Genomic DNA, 15,439 nt, shown 5'->3' on the forward strand with positions numbered 1-15,439 from the left:
CAGACCACATTCTTAACTGTTACGTCAGAGAAACACTCAATATTTAAGAAGTCAGATAGGGAGTTCATATTGGCTTTCAACTAGCCAATCAAAGGAAGGAAGATAATTAAATTTCATGCATAAAAAGGCAACTTCAGTACTCTCTTCCAGCATGTAGAATTTCACTTACCTTTAAGAATATGAAAATTTACATAATCTGCACAAATTACACATCTCCATATTACATACAGGTTGTTTCCCAAGGAACAGTATTTAGACAATTAAAGTATTTATTGCAAACCAGTCTCTTGCAACATTACATGAAGGCCATTAAAAGTAAATGCATATCCACTGAATTAAACAGAAACAGGTTTAGTTAAAACAAAAAAGGATGCTGAAAAGGATAAAACACTCCAGATACAAGGCGACAATTAAAAAGTTGTCAATGACCTTGGAAAAGCACTTGGAAATTCATGGCAGGAGACAATTTTCAGCCATCATTCTGGGGGAATGGGGGAAGTACACCACAGAGGGGAAGTCACCTTGACCCTTTGAGTCTTTCAGCAATGGAGCACATAAAACTGTACTATTTGATGTATTTTTCCATGAACTTTTTGTGAAATTCAGATCGCAGAGTATCATTTACAAATCTTTTGTCCTTTTTCATTTCATCTATTCCCTTGGCACAGTTCTTGAAGACAACATCGTCATCCCATCTGAAAGAAAAACAAACTATTTAGCTGTACAGTTAATATTTACTACATGAAATTATGGCAGAGCAACTTAAATAAACTATGTTTAAAACAGTTTTGTAGATTTCAGAAGACCACTGTCTTTTTAGAAAAAACTGTTAACACACATCTGAACTTATTTTAAAAAACCAAAATACAATTATTGTGTGTGTTTTTCATACAAACTATATCCTAAAGTTGTTCGCAGTGTTGTTGTAGCCATACTGGCCCAGGATATTAGAGAGACAAGATGGATGAGGTAATATCTTTTATTGAACCAACTTTTGTTCATGAAATAAACGAGCTTTTGAGCTCCTGAAGGGCTCTGTGTAGCTCAAAAGCCTGTCTTTCACCAACAGCAGTTGGTCCAATAAAATATATTACTTCACCCAGTGGTACCATTTGGAGGGGAGGAGGGGCTCCTGCTCCTCCCCTCCCAGTTTCGTACAGGAGGTGTGTTCTCAGGTGGAGCTCTTAACTACAGCACAGCAGGAGTGTGGAATGTGAGTTCTGAAGAGGAAAGGTGCTGCTCAAAGCCTGTGCCCCTGGGTTTTGTTTACAGAGGCAGGGTGATTAAGATAAGAAAGGGCTGGTAATTATATTAAGGGTCTGGAAGTCATTAATGAGTCTGTAAAACAGGAATCCCTCTGCAGGGAGTGGAGAGTATTGAAGAGAGAAGGCAGGGGACTGGAAATACTACAAAGCCTTCTGAGCCAAGATAACATTCAGAAAAGAGAGAGATGTGAGGGGCGTAGGTGAAAAGAAGGGGCCAAAACCAAGGGAAGGGATAGCAGTGATATAGAGAAGTTCCCACTCTACTTGTGGTACTTATGTGGCCCCATCACCATAGTATTTGAGCACCTCACAACGTCTAACCTATTTCTCCTCACAGCCCCTTGGAGAGGTAGAGCAGTGCTGTTCTCCCCATTGTACAGATGGGGCACAGAGGCACACATGGACTAAAGGCCAGATTTTCAAAGGTGTTTAGGCACCTAGTGGGATTTTCAAAAGCGTCTAGAATATTAGGTGCTTTGTAAACCCCACTAGATGTCTAGCTCCATCTTTGGGTGCCTAACAACCTTTGGAACTCTGTGCCTAAGGCACAGGCCTAGGTCATACAGAAAGCCCACGGGGGAACTAGAACCCAGGTCTCTCAGGGCTAGCTCCTTATCCACTGGACCACCCTCTCTCTCTGCTGCACGCTGTAAAAAAAATAAAAAAACAAAAAAAAAATAGAGGACTCTGACAGATGGGAGCAAAACCAAGAGGGACAGTCCTGAGACTCCAGAAAACGGTCCCAGGCAGTTGGGAAGGATGTCATGGTTGACAGCATGAAAAGCAGCACAGAGGTTAGGAATGATGTTTAAAGTCAGTTTCTAGTCTAGTCAGTTTCCACACTACAAGTGGAGGCGCTGATGGCAATAGAAGTTTTACTTGATTAAGGATTAGAAGATTTGACCCTTCAACTTCCTTTTAAGAGGAGGAGTGCTAAGAGCTCCTGTCTGTTTATTTTCCTTTCCTGCTTGCAGTGGCCTTGATATATCTCAGAAGTATCCATTTTTTTCTCAACTTTAAAATGTGGAATTTTTTCTTGGTGTTTGATTTTAAATATTCTCCTGTGAGAACTGCAACTCAATCACTGTAGTGTTGTGTTTAAGAGCCTTCTGGAAAGTAACTAGCCTTCAAACAGAAGTGAAAGCAGTATTGCCAAGCCTCATGATTCTGTCATGATAATTATTGTTTTCCTTAAAGCCAGAGGCCCTGAAGTCAAGTGGATGTGTGATAATTTCAGCCTTCATTCTTAAAGAAAAATGAAGTTTCTAGCCCTCATGGCTGTGGAGAAACCTTCAAAAATGTGACCCCAGTGCACCTTAAAAGCTCAAAAAGCAGAAAGCAATTAAAAAGAACACCAAATCTATTATTTTTACATAGCCTTGGTGAGCCTGATTCATGATTTCTGAACATTTGGGATTGGCAATACCATGAAAGTGACTTGAAAGTGTCAGTTTCACTCCTGTTTAAAGTCAGTTTCTAGTCTATTATTTGTAGTGTCCTAACACCCCTAAAGCCCCTGGCAAGTGCAGTATAAACTCACAGGGCCATGCCCTAGTAGGATGTTTCCAAAAGTTTAATGATCTATTCCAAGCTTGGCGAACTGCAAAAAAGTGATAGAAAGTAATATAGATTTTTCTACAAATTGTTTTAATTGTTGTATTCAAGCATAACAAAGCAAGAATATACACTAAAATTCAGTGTCCTTTAAGACAAGTGCCTTGACACAAGATGTCAGAACATATTAGTATTAGAGCTAAGTGAGTCTAATATTTATTTAATTTTCTTTCTTTATATAGGAATTAGATACAGTGTTCCTGCCAGCTAATTGCTAAATGATCTGCAAAAAAAACCAAACAAACAAAACCACCTGGAGTCTTCAGGTGCCTACATAGCCCCTTGAATCATGGTTAAAGTTGCTCCCCACTAACATCTGAAATGGCGCCCTGACCTAACTCACATTCTCTCTCTTATACCCTAAAGTCTTTACTGTGTAAAAAAAAAAAGTAAAAAATGAAAGGATTAGTATTATTAAATCCTGTTTATTAGGGAATGCCTAAGGACTAACCAAAAATGGGGCTCTATTGTTCTAGGAATTATACAAACACAGAGGAGCAGGCAGTTCCTGACTTAAAGAGCTTACAAACGAAATAGACAAGACAGTCACAGGATGGACGCAGGATGAGACTAATACACAAGTAGAGTGAACAATGTGATGGCAAACAGCATGTTAGCTCTACAATTTTTTACAAAAAGATGTGTTTAATCAGGAGGGGATCAGCTAAATGGAAAGAAAAGTGAAGGGACAGGGGACAAGACAGGGAAGAGGAGGGTAAGATGTGGAGTGAAGCTGAAGTGAAGAGACCGAGGGAGGGCGAGAGCTGGAGCAAACAGCCAATCAGCACAGGAAACAGAAAGCCCAGTCAAAACTGTAGAAAGTTCTCTGAATGTCCAGAGGTCCCTACTTTTGAGTGAAGCTCGTAAACTCCTCATCTGTTCCCTATTTTAGTTAAATGGAATACTACCTGGACTATTTCCTAACAGAAACCGTACTATAATCAATAGAAAACGAACCATAAAAAAAAAAGTGCTAGCACAAAAAATTTCACTAGTCACTCACACTAACAATCCAAAGTAGACAGATGTGTTTAGAAAGGTGTAAGAATGAGTCTGCCTATGAACTCTCACCACATTGCCTCTTGCAAACATATTGTGCTGTGGATGGCAACGCAAGGCGATTAAATTTTCAATGCAATTCTCTTTGAACCTAAAAGAGCCAGGGTGGTCTATTTGGGAAAAAAAACAAACCACCGTCCTTACAATACCTTAATTTCATGTCACATTGTTGATGCAAGGCTTGAGTGGAGAAATAAAATCAATGGCAGTGATACCAGTTTAGCTGCTTTACAGACTGCTGGAGCTCCAGGAAGGGACAAATGTATATTGAGCACAGTACCTTCTCTTCACTTTGAAGTTTGCCTGAGGCTGCACTGGGCCTGTAAGATTTAGTAAAGGGTTGCCACTCAGGATGTTTTCCATTCGAATCCTCTCTTCTTCAGCCTTTTGCTCTTGCTCCTGACAATGAGAAATAGATGCATGTATTTATTAGTTTTTGGCCATCTTTTCAAGCTAATTTACAGAGGAAGATGATGATCATTTAGCTGATAACTCCCACACAGACAACTTCAACTCCTAGTTTAGTCATCACTCCCAGCTGATTTAAAACAGTTGTGTGTGTGAAAAAACAGAGGAAAGGGTGAGGCAGAAACTCTGAAAATCTTAACATTGTTAATCTACTGTCATCTAGCAAAGCTGAACCCTGCATTACTAGCCTTTGATGTTCTAAAGTTTGCAATTAACACCCCATAAATACTAGCATGTTATAGGCTATGTATTTTGTGTATTAATAAACAACCTACCAGATTTTCTTCATTTTAAATTCTATTTAACCTCACATGAGAAAAAGAGAAAACGTTCAGCAATATTCATTAGGTAAGTGGAAGGTGTTATACACTGTTGAAAACAAGCTATTGTCTTCTACCTTGAGTGATCTCTCAGCCTTTTACCATCACAGAGTCTTACTATTTCCTTCTGCAATACTGTACAACACTGAATAATCTCATGATACCCAAATTTTAAGAATTTTGCTGTCCGGGTCTCCCCTCACCCTGCTCCCCAATAGCACACTGTAAACTTCTGATTAAAACAACAAAAAAACGTATCTGGCATAAAACTGGTTTCACTAACCACTTTTATAAGCCATCTCAACATCCAGTCACTTAATCTATCCTAGACTTCAAGTTATGTGTGACATTCTGTCTGTATCAACAATTTTTTCCAGAAGCTTTCAAACATGTTACCAGGTTCACTCTTCGATGTAAACATTAGGGGAAAAAGACTGCTCTCTTACTTGGATGACTGAATACAGGCATATCCTTCTACATGCTAAAGTATGGTCTGGAATCATTCCAGTTTAAAAAAATATTGCATTCAATGCTATAGAACTGCTACATGGACTAAAACCAGGGCTACTATGATATATGGATCATAACTGGTGTTTCTTTTAAAACTGCAAAAAATTCATGGATCAGGGCACTTTGGGGACCCAGAACAGGAAATGCTTTTCTTGATAATAGAATTTAAGATTTTCAGCACTATAAACTACACTGATGCTAACCAGAGTTCGCAAGCTTTAAGCACTCAATCACTGTGAAAGAGTACATTAATAAGTCCTACCTATTTTATTTTTTCATGTTTGTGGACTGAACAGATAAGTGGAATATTTCTATAAAAGAGGCCCAAGAGGCCTTAATAAATACAATAGTAAATCATTCTTATAAACATTAGGCAGTTCTAATGTAGAATTTGCAAGATTTCTATAAATTTTACTATGCACTTAAGGTACACCAGCCTGTTTCATGCAGAGAACAGAGTGTGTGGGGGTGGGGGTTGGGAAGTGCTTTTGAGACACTGAAGTTATCAGCATATAGAATTCATAGACCAGCTCACTTGTCAAAACTTTACCTCTTTAGGTCTGCATAGTTCAGAATACACGAAAGAATGATTTTTCTTAGATTTTCTTTCACAGAGAAATTTTAAGCTAGCCGTAGGCCTGGTCTACACGAGGAAATTAGACTGGTATAACTACGTCTCTGAGGATGTGAAAAGCCCACACCCCTTAGTGATACAGTTAAACCAACCTGACCCTCAGCATAGACAGCGCTAGAGAATTCTCCCATTGACCTAACTACTGCCTCTCAGAGAAGTGGATAACCTACGTCAACAGGCGTAGGTAGCATCTTCACTGAAGTGCTACAGCAGCATTGCTAGAGTTCACATGTAGACAAGCTCTCACTTGCAAGTTAGAGCACATTAAAGCAGCCCTGGGTGCCCTAACTCCTGATGTGTCCACGCTGGCAAGGCACATAGAGCGCCCGGACTCTGTGGCTGGAGTGCCCCTGGTAATCCACCTCCATGAGAAGCATAACGCTTGCTGCGCCGCAGCGCCAGTGTGGACGCCCTGCTCTATTAATGCGCTCTGATTGGCCTCCAGAAGTGTCCCACAATGCCCTGTGCTAGCCACTCTGGTCATCACTTTAAACGCTACTGCCCTGCCCTCAGGCGACCAACCATCAGACCTGCCCTTTAAATTCTCTAGGAATTTTGAAATTCCCCTTCCTGTTTGCTCATCAATGTGTGGAGTGCTCTCAGCGCATCTTTCCAGGTGACCATGCCTCCACGTGCCAGGCGATCCCCAGTATGCAGCAATGGCGAGGTGCTGGACTTCATCAGTGCTTGGGGGGAGGAAGCTGTCCAGTCCCAGCTGCACTCCAGCCGTAGGAATTACGATACCTTCGGGCAGACATCAAGGGACATGATGGAAAGGGGCCACGACCGGAGGAGGAGGAAAGCGGTAGCGAGGGTGCGGAGAAGGAGGGGGACAGCCCGGCATCCCTAGATGCATGCAGCCTGGAGCTGTTCTCAAGCCAGAAGGAAGGTAGCCAGTCATAGGGGACAGTGCTTGGAGAAGAACAAACAGTAGAAGAGGTGCCCGGTAAGCGGCTTTTATTTTGGGAAGGATGTTGTTCGGTGTGGGCTCTTGGGGAGAAGAGGGTTAGGGCTGCACGCATGCCTAGATGTGGAATAGGGCGTTGATGTGCTCTCTCACAACAGGGTAATCGGCCTCAGTGATCTCTTCAAAGGTCTCATGCAGAAGCTGGGCAATCCACTTGCGCAGGTTCCTTGGCAGAGCTACTGTGCTCCTTGTCCCAGTCAGGCTAATGTGTCTGCACCACTATGCCGTGACGGCCGGAGGGACCATTGCTGCACACAGGCAAGCTGCATATGGGCCACAGCGGAAGCCGCATTGTAGCAGAAGACCCTCCCTTGCTTCCCAGGTCACCCTCAGCAGGGAGATATCTTCCAGGACGAACTCATCCTGTAGAAAATGTGGGGACAGTGTTCAGCATAGGGACCCCTGCAGTTGTTGTTTCTCCCCGAGGCACAGAACCCCAGGGGACAGTGCGGTCATGAAAAAAAATCAGTCCCCTTTGCCCCTGTGCTTACTCACCATTTTGGGGCTCCTGTGGGTTATGTGCGCTCGGTTTGGGATGGGCAATTTCTGCTATTGTGTACACTGTACTTGTCTTTAACTATGGACGAATCATTGCTATGTCTGGTGTGAACAATGCTGCCTCTGTTAAGTGTTGCATTTTGGCTTTACAGATGCAACCTTAAGATCCCAGCCGTCCTTGTTATCAACGGCCAAAAGACTCCAAAGAATCAGGAAGTGTCTGCGAAGAAGCAAAGAGGACATGCTACATGAAGTCATGCAGCAGTCCCTTAATGAAAATCAAAAAGTACAGGAGTGGCGGGAGAGCGAAAGGAGGCTCCACCAGCAGAACGCGGATCATCAGCATCAAAGCACAGAGCGGCCGCTAAGCATCATGGAGCACCAAGTGGACTCAATACAGGCTCTCGTAGCAATGCAGACGGAGCACATCCGAGTCTGACCCCGGTATCCGGTTATAGCACAACCTACATATTTTTGACAGGCCAAGTGTTTTTTTGTTTGCTTGTTTTATTTCTAACTCTCGGGTGTAAAGTTAGTTAAAAACAGAGAGGAACACATGACAGAGCCCAAGGCAGCAACAGCCAAAGAGGCTGCCCACAGGAGAGCTATGGAGGCAGCGAAAGAGGCAGAAAAAAACCAAGAGGCTGGCTGCCCACAGGAGAGCTATAGAGGCAAAGGAAAAAGAAATGGAGGAACAGGGGAAAAAAGAGGAAGCATGAACTGGAGTTGGAGAAGGTAAGGACTGAGCGGAATCTACTGGATAACCCTAACCATCCTTCCTCAACAATCCACAAATGGGAGCGACTATGTCCACAGTATGATTAATCCAGTGATATTGCTGAATATTTTCTCACCTTTGAGAGATTGTGCACTCTCCATAAAATTCCTGAAGCTCACAAGATGACCACACTGGTCGCAAAATTAACTGGAAGAGCTCTGGACATATTCAATAAGATGCCTATTGATGAGGCTTCTGACTATAATAAGTTCAAGGATTTGGTTTTAAAGCAATTTCAAATTATATCTGAAATGTACAGAGTAAAATTTCAAACCCTTGAGAGAGGCCCTGGACTAAGTAATGTGGCTTATCTAAACCAGATGAAGGATCTGTTAGATAAATGGGTCCAAGGAAGGGGTGTCACTAGCTTTGAAGGAATGTATGATTTGATAGCTCAGGAGCAATTCCTGAATATGTCCAAGGAGGAAATAAAACAGTGTTTATAGGATAAGGAAATGGACTCAGCAGAAAGTCTTGCTTCTTATGCTGATTGATACGAGCAGTCCCAGAACACCAGAGAGGCGGGGCAAGCCGGAACAAAAAACGAGTGGAGGGAGCAGAGAGGAACAACCCTGGTCGCAGTTGGAGCGGATACCAGAAGGGACACCCTCAGACTACACCCTACTACCAGGGGCAGCCCAAGGCCCCAACTACACACCAAGGAATACTCCAGACACCTTATCCTGCCACACCATTCTCCAGCAACCCACCTCGCCCCAGTGACCCGTTAGCTGGATGATGTTTTAAATGTAATGAGCCGGGGCATGTGAAGGCCAACTGCCCAAAGAACCCCAACAGATTACAGTTCATTGCACTGGAATCACACCAGAGGTCCTCAGGCCCAGATACCACCCAGATTCCCTCCGCTCTGAGGGTAACTGTGAGTGGGGGGGGGGGGGGGGGGGAGAGAAGAAGGTGGAGGGACACCAGAGCACAAGTGTCTGCTATCCATGCTTCCTTAGTGGACCCAAATTTAATCGACCCAGAGATCCAAGTGACAATTCAACCCTTCAAGTCCAACTCTTTCAATTTGCCTACAGCCAAGTTGCCTGTCCAGTACAAGGGCTGGTCAGGAACGTGGACTTTTACAGTATATGACGATTATCCCATCATTGATGACTACCCCATGCTGTTGGGTGAAGACTTGGCCAGTCATGTGAAGCTAGCCAAGAGGGTGGGAATGGTCACCCACAGCCGCGCTAAGCAAGCCGTCATGCCTAGCTCTGTTCCGGAAACTTCTACTAGGACCCGGTCAGAGGTGATGGACCCGGACCCCACACCAACATCTGCAACAGCAGTAGTGGATCCAGTCTCAGAGACCCAGACAGAGCCAGAACCGGAACCGGCGGAACAACCAGCACAAGTCCCATTGCCAGCACTGAATCAAGTACTTGCAACCCCAACACCAGAAGGCCCCACTGAACCTGAACTGACAGCAGCCGATAACCCTACACAAGAGGCTCAGCCAGAGCCTGAAACCCAACATAGTGCACCAGCGGAGAGCAGTTCACAGTCTACGGAAACAGCCCGATCCCCTACATTGCTTCCAGAGGGACCAAGCCTAGGTCCACAATCCAATGAGGAACTGATGTCTCCAGCATCAAGGGAACAGTTGAAAAGGAAGCAGATGAAAGCCCCCAGAGAGCTTGGATGGCGGCACAGAACAACCCACCGCCTCTCAGCTCTTCTAATCGATCCAGGTTTGTTGTAGAAATAGAACTTTTATACAAGGAAACTCTTTCTGGTGGACACCAGGAAGACTGGCATCCTCAGACACAGTTGGTAGTTCCAACTAAGTATCGGGTCAAGCTCTTGAGCTTAGCTCATGATCATCCTAGTTGCCATGCTGTGGCGAACAGCAGTCTTTTTCTGAAAAAGACACCCAGAGGAAAGCAGTACATATTGACTTTCATGGATTTTGCCACCCGATGGCCGGAAGCAGGAGCTCTAAGCAGCACCAGGGCTAAAAGTGTGTGCCAGGCACTAGCAGACATTTTTGCCTGGGTAGGTTGGCCCTCCAACATCCTCACAGATGCAGGAACTAATTTCCTGGCAGGAACTATGGAAAGCCTTTGGGAAGCTCATGGGGTGAATCACTTGGTTGCCACCCCTTACCATCATCAAACAAACGGCCTGGTGGAGAAATTTAATGTGACTTTGGGGGCCATGATATGTAAATTCGTAAATGAGCACTCCAATGATTGGGACCTAATGTTGCAGCAGTTGCTCTTTGCCTACAGAGCGTACCACATCCCAGTTTAGGGTCTTCACCATTTGAACTTGTAATGGCCCCTTAACCTCCCGGCCATATACAGTTGGTGAAGCAGCAATGGGAGGGGTTTACACCTTCTCCAGGAACTAACATTCTGGACTTTGTAACCAACCTACAAAACACCCTCTGAACCTCTTTAGCTACTTCAGCGCAGCATGGTCAGTTTGTAGGTGGAAATGCCATCCCCAAACGTATGGGTGTAGCTTTTCCAGAGCATATACAATAGCGTAACATTCCCTTTCGCTGATTGACCGGTGGCTTTCCCTCTCAAACCGTTTTTTGCTGAGAAACACGACAGGATGGAATTCTTGATCCGGTCCTTCCTGCACTAAACTGCTCCCACACCACGCTCGGATGCATCTGTGGTTACTAGGAAAGGTTTGTCAAAGTTTGGGACCCTTAGCACTGGGTCAGACATGAGTGTCGCTTCAAGCTGGTTAAAGGCCTTCTGACACTCTTCAGTCCACTCAACTGCATTTCCTTCCTATTACTTACAATTTGTAATCTTAGATGCTTAGTTCAGGTATGGCTTTAGGAGATGTATTTTCCCTGCCCTGGTTCCTCGCTGACCCAGAGAGAACACACAGAAACACAAACCTTCCTCCACAGATTTGAAAGTATCTTCTCCCCTTATTGGTCCTTTTGGTCAGGTGCCAGCCAGGTTATCTGAGCTTCTTAACCCTTTACAGGTAAAGGAGGGCTTTAATGCTACCCTTAGCTGTAGGTTTATGACACTATTATTCACCACATTTTTAAAAAGGAAAGGAAAACTAGGGCTCAAAAGGAATTTAAGTTAAGTGTTTTAAGGAACAGTTAGAAGGAAGTACAAGACAATATTACCTGCAGTCACTAGATTGTGTATATTTTCCACCTCCGTGCTCTCAATTATTTCACACAAGATCACTTTAAAAATCAAATTTATTATGGAAAAAGTTCTAGATAACAGACATTACAAGCAAAAAACTGTGGCAGCCACAAAAGTCATCTTGACTTTTCTCTACTGTAGTGGGTGATATTACAACACTTGTAATATCCTTCAATTCAGATTAGCCCAACAGATTGATGATTTGTACTCCATACTAGTGACAATGATGCAGCACTATTCAAAGACTGAGGTATCAGAAGTAGTGACAAAACAACTCAATTAAAAAGCAACATACAGCAAGGCCCTGGCAGTACACACCCAGAAGTTCTGAAGAAACGTAAAAATGAAATGGCTGAGCTGCTAGAAAAGTCTGCACTCATTAAAATCTGCTACTATAGCAAAGGATAGTACGGTACCAAAGAGTGCACCGATAGATTTAAAAGAAGTGCTTGGGTAATCTGGGGAATTAGATGACTACAGATTATTGATTTGTATTTGGTAAATTATTTGAAACAATAATTTAAAATGGTTATAAAACACCAAGAGTGACCAGCAAAAGGAAACCATGGCACACTAATTAGAATATTTTGAATGGGTCACAGTAAAAGAGTGGGTAAAGGAAGGAAAGGCAGTTGACAATATATTTGGAAGGCCTTTGACAAAACTCCTCACGTGAGGCTACTAAAGACACTAAAGTCATTGGGCAAAGTACTGTTGTGGGTAACAAAGTAGCTGCAAAAAACATAAGGTAGGAATAAATGGTCAAAATGGGCAATTTTCATGATAGCAAAAGCTTAATGGAGGTGCCACAAAATTCTGTAATAGGACCAGCATTGTTTTCTATTTATTAATATATATTTATTAATGAGCTGGAAAAGAGGTGAACCAAACAAAGTGAATAGGAAATAACGTGAGATGAAATTAAATGTTCACAAATACAAAGTAATGCACATTGTGTATAATAATAATTTGAACTATTCACATATCTTACTGGATTCCTAATTAAGTGTATCAATTCAGAGAAAGACCTGGTCATCTTTGTGACCAGTTCAATGAAGCGGCAAAGAGTCCTATGGCACCTTATAGACTAACAGACGTATTGGATCATAAGCTTTCGTGGGTGAATACCCGCTTCATCGGATGCATGTAGTGGAAATTTCCAGAGGCAGGTATAAATATGCAAGCAAGAATCAGGCTAGGGATAACGAGGTTAGTTCTATCAGGGAGGATGAGGCCCTCTTCTAGCAGTTGAGGTGTGAACACCAAGGGAGGAGAAACTGCTTTTGTAGTTGGCGAGCCATTCACAGTCTTTGTTTAATCCTGATCTGATAGTGTCAAATTTGCAAATGAACTGAAGCTCAGCAGTTTCTCGTTGAAATCTGGTCCTGAAGGGGTTTTTTTGCTGCAGGATGGCTACCTTTACTTCTGCTATTGCGTGTCCAGAGACGTTGAAGTGTTCTTCTACAGGTTTTTATATATTGCCATTCCTAATATCTGATTTGTGTCCATTTATCCTTTTACGTAGGGACTGAATGAAGATTCAATGAAGATTTTTGCTCAATGTGAAGCAGCATTTTAAAAAAGCAAAGAAAGTATTCTGTGATGGAAAATATGGAAAATACTAGATTATTAGTTAAATCAGTACACCCTCACAAGAAATACTGTGTTCAGTTCTGGTTATCCATCTCAAAATTAGTCAAGGAACCCAAGGACATAAAGAGAAGAAATTCTTGAACTGCCTATACACTAATGCTAGGTGTCGGGGTAACAAACAAGAAGAACCAGAATTGCTCATTTATGAGCATAAATTCGATTTAGTTGGTATTAATGAAAGCTGATGGGATGATTAGCACAACTGGAATGTTAAACTTAATGTTTATAACCTATTTAGGAAGGACCGAACAGGTAAAAGGGGAGGGGGAGCGGCACTATGTCAAAATAACATTACCTGTTTCCGAGTCACGGATAAGTCAGAAGAAAATGATCTTGAATGCTTATGGATCTCTGTCCTAACAGATAAACCACAAGATGGGATATCAGTTGGTGTCTTCTACAAACCACCAAATCACAATAGGGAACAGGATGACTGCCCCCTTGCATACGTATCTATAATGTGTACTGGGGAAAAACTTTGATATGACGGACTTCAGTTTGAGTGACATATGATGAAGGTCCCATGCTACAGCACTAAAATATCTTTCAGAGGAACAGCCGTGTTAGTCTGTATTCGCAAAAAGAAAAGGAGTACTTGTGGCACCTTAGAGACTAACCAATTTATTTGAGCATGAGCTTTCGTGAGCTACAGCTCACTTCATCAGATGTATACCGTGGAAACTGCAGCAGACTTTATATACACACAGAGAATATGAAACAATACCTCCTCCCACCCCACTGTCCTGCTGGTAATAGCTTATCTAAAGTGATCAACAGGTGGGCCATTTCCAGCACAAATCCAGGTTTTCTCACCCTCCACCCCCCCACACAAATTCACTCTCCTGCTGGTGCTAGCCCATCCAAAGTGACAACTCTTTACATAATCAAGTCGGGCTATTTCCTGCATACATCCAGGTTTTCTCACATCCCCCCCACCCCCATACACACACAAACTCACTCTCCTGCTGGTAATAGCTCATCTAAACTGACCACTCTCCAAGTTTAAATCCAAGTTAAACCAGAACATTGGGGGGGGGGGGGGGGGAGGAAAAAACAAGAGGAAACAGGCTACCTTGCATAATGACTTAGCCACTCCCAGTCTCTATTTAAGCCTAAATTAATAGTATCCAATTTGCAAATGAATTCAGCAGTCTCTCGCTGGAGTCTGGATTTGAAGTTTTTTTGTTTTAAGATAGCGACCTTCATGTCTGTGATTGCGTGACCAGAGAGATTGAAGTGTTCTCCGACTGGTTTATGAATGTTATAATTCTTGACATCTGATTTGTGTCCATTTATTCTTTTACGTAGAGACTGTCCAGTTTGACCAATGTACATGGCAGAAGGGCATTGCTGGCACATGATGGCATATATCACATTGGTGGATGTGCAGGTGAACGAGCCTCTGATAGTGTGGCTGATGTTATTAGGCCCTGTGATGGTGTCCCCTGAATAGATATGTGGGCACAATTGGCAACGGGCTTTGTTGCAAGGATAAGTTCCTGGGTTAGTGGTTCTGTTGTGTGGTATGTGGTTGTTGGTGAGTATTTGCTTCAGGTTGCGGGGCTGTCTGTAGGCAAGGACTGGCCTGTCTCCCAAGACTTGTGAGAGTGTTGGGTCATCCTTTAGGATAGGTTGTAGATCCTTAATAATGCGTTGGAGGGGTTTTAGTTGGGGGCTGAAGGTGACCGCTAGTGGCGTTCTGTTATTTTCTTTGTTAGGCCTGTCCTGTAGTAGGTAACTTCTGGGAACTCTTCTGGCTCTATCAATCTGTTTCTTTACTTCTGCAGGTGGGTATTGTAGTTGTAAGAAAGCTTGACAGAGATCTTGTAGGTGTTTGTCTCTGTCTGAGGGGTTGGAGCAAATGCGGTTGTATCGCAGAGCTTGGCTGTAGACGATGGATCATGTGGTGTGGTCAGGGTGAAAGCTGGAGGCATGCAGGTAGGAATAGCGGTCAGTAGGTTTCCGGTATAGGGTGGTGTTTATGTGGCCATTGTTTATTAGCACTGTAGTGTCCAGGAAGTGGATCTCTTGTGTGGACTGGACCAGGCTGAGGTTGGTGGTGGGATGGAAATTGTTGAAATCATGGTGGAATTCCTCAAGGGCTTCTTTTCCATGGGTCCAGATGATGAAGATGTCATCAATATAGCGCAAGTAGAGTAGGGGCTTTAGGGGACGAGAGCTGAGGAAGCGTTGTTCTAAATCCGCCATAAAAATGTTGGCATACTGTGGGGCCATGCGGGTACCCATAGCAGTGCCGCTGATCTGAAGGTATACTTTGTCCCCAAATGTGAAATAGTTATGGGTAAGGACAAAGTCACAAAGTTCAGCCACCAGGTTAGCCGTGACATTATCGGGGATAGTGTTCTTGACGGCTTGTAGTCCATCTTTGTGTGGAATGTTGGTGTAGAGGGCTTCTACATCCATAGTAGCCAGGATGGTGTTATCAGGAAGATCACCGATGGATTGAAGTTTCCTCAGGAAGTCAGTGGTGTCTCGAAGGTAGCTGGGAGTGCTGGCAGCGTAGGGCCTGAGGAGG

General features: G+C 43.3%; 1 protein-coding gene across 1 annotated transcript in view; it reads right to left on the reverse strand.

Annotated features, from left to right (window-relative positions):
- Positions 1–251: 251 nt before the first annotated feature.
- The window catches only part of CWC15 (CWC15 spliceosome associated protein), a 40,661-nt gene continuing 25,473 nt past the window's right edge, over positions 252–15,439 (reverse strand). The window contains exons 6-7 of the mRNA XM_048843410.2: positions 4,219–4,337; positions 252–695 (exon numbers count right to left, since the gene is read on the reverse strand). Coding sequence (XP_048699367.1) covers positions 566–695; positions 4,219–4,337 — 249 coding nt within the window. The 3' untranslated portion in view covers positions 252–565. The remainder of the gene's footprint in view (positions 696–4,218; positions 4,338–15,439) is intronic.

This window comes from Caretta caretta, chromosome 1, assembly GCF_965140235.1.
Source record: "Caretta caretta isolate rCarCar2 chromosome 1, rCarCar1.hap1, whole genome shotgun sequence".
Lineage (NCBI taxonomy): Eukaryota > Metazoa > Chordata > Testudines > Cheloniidae > Caretta > Caretta caretta.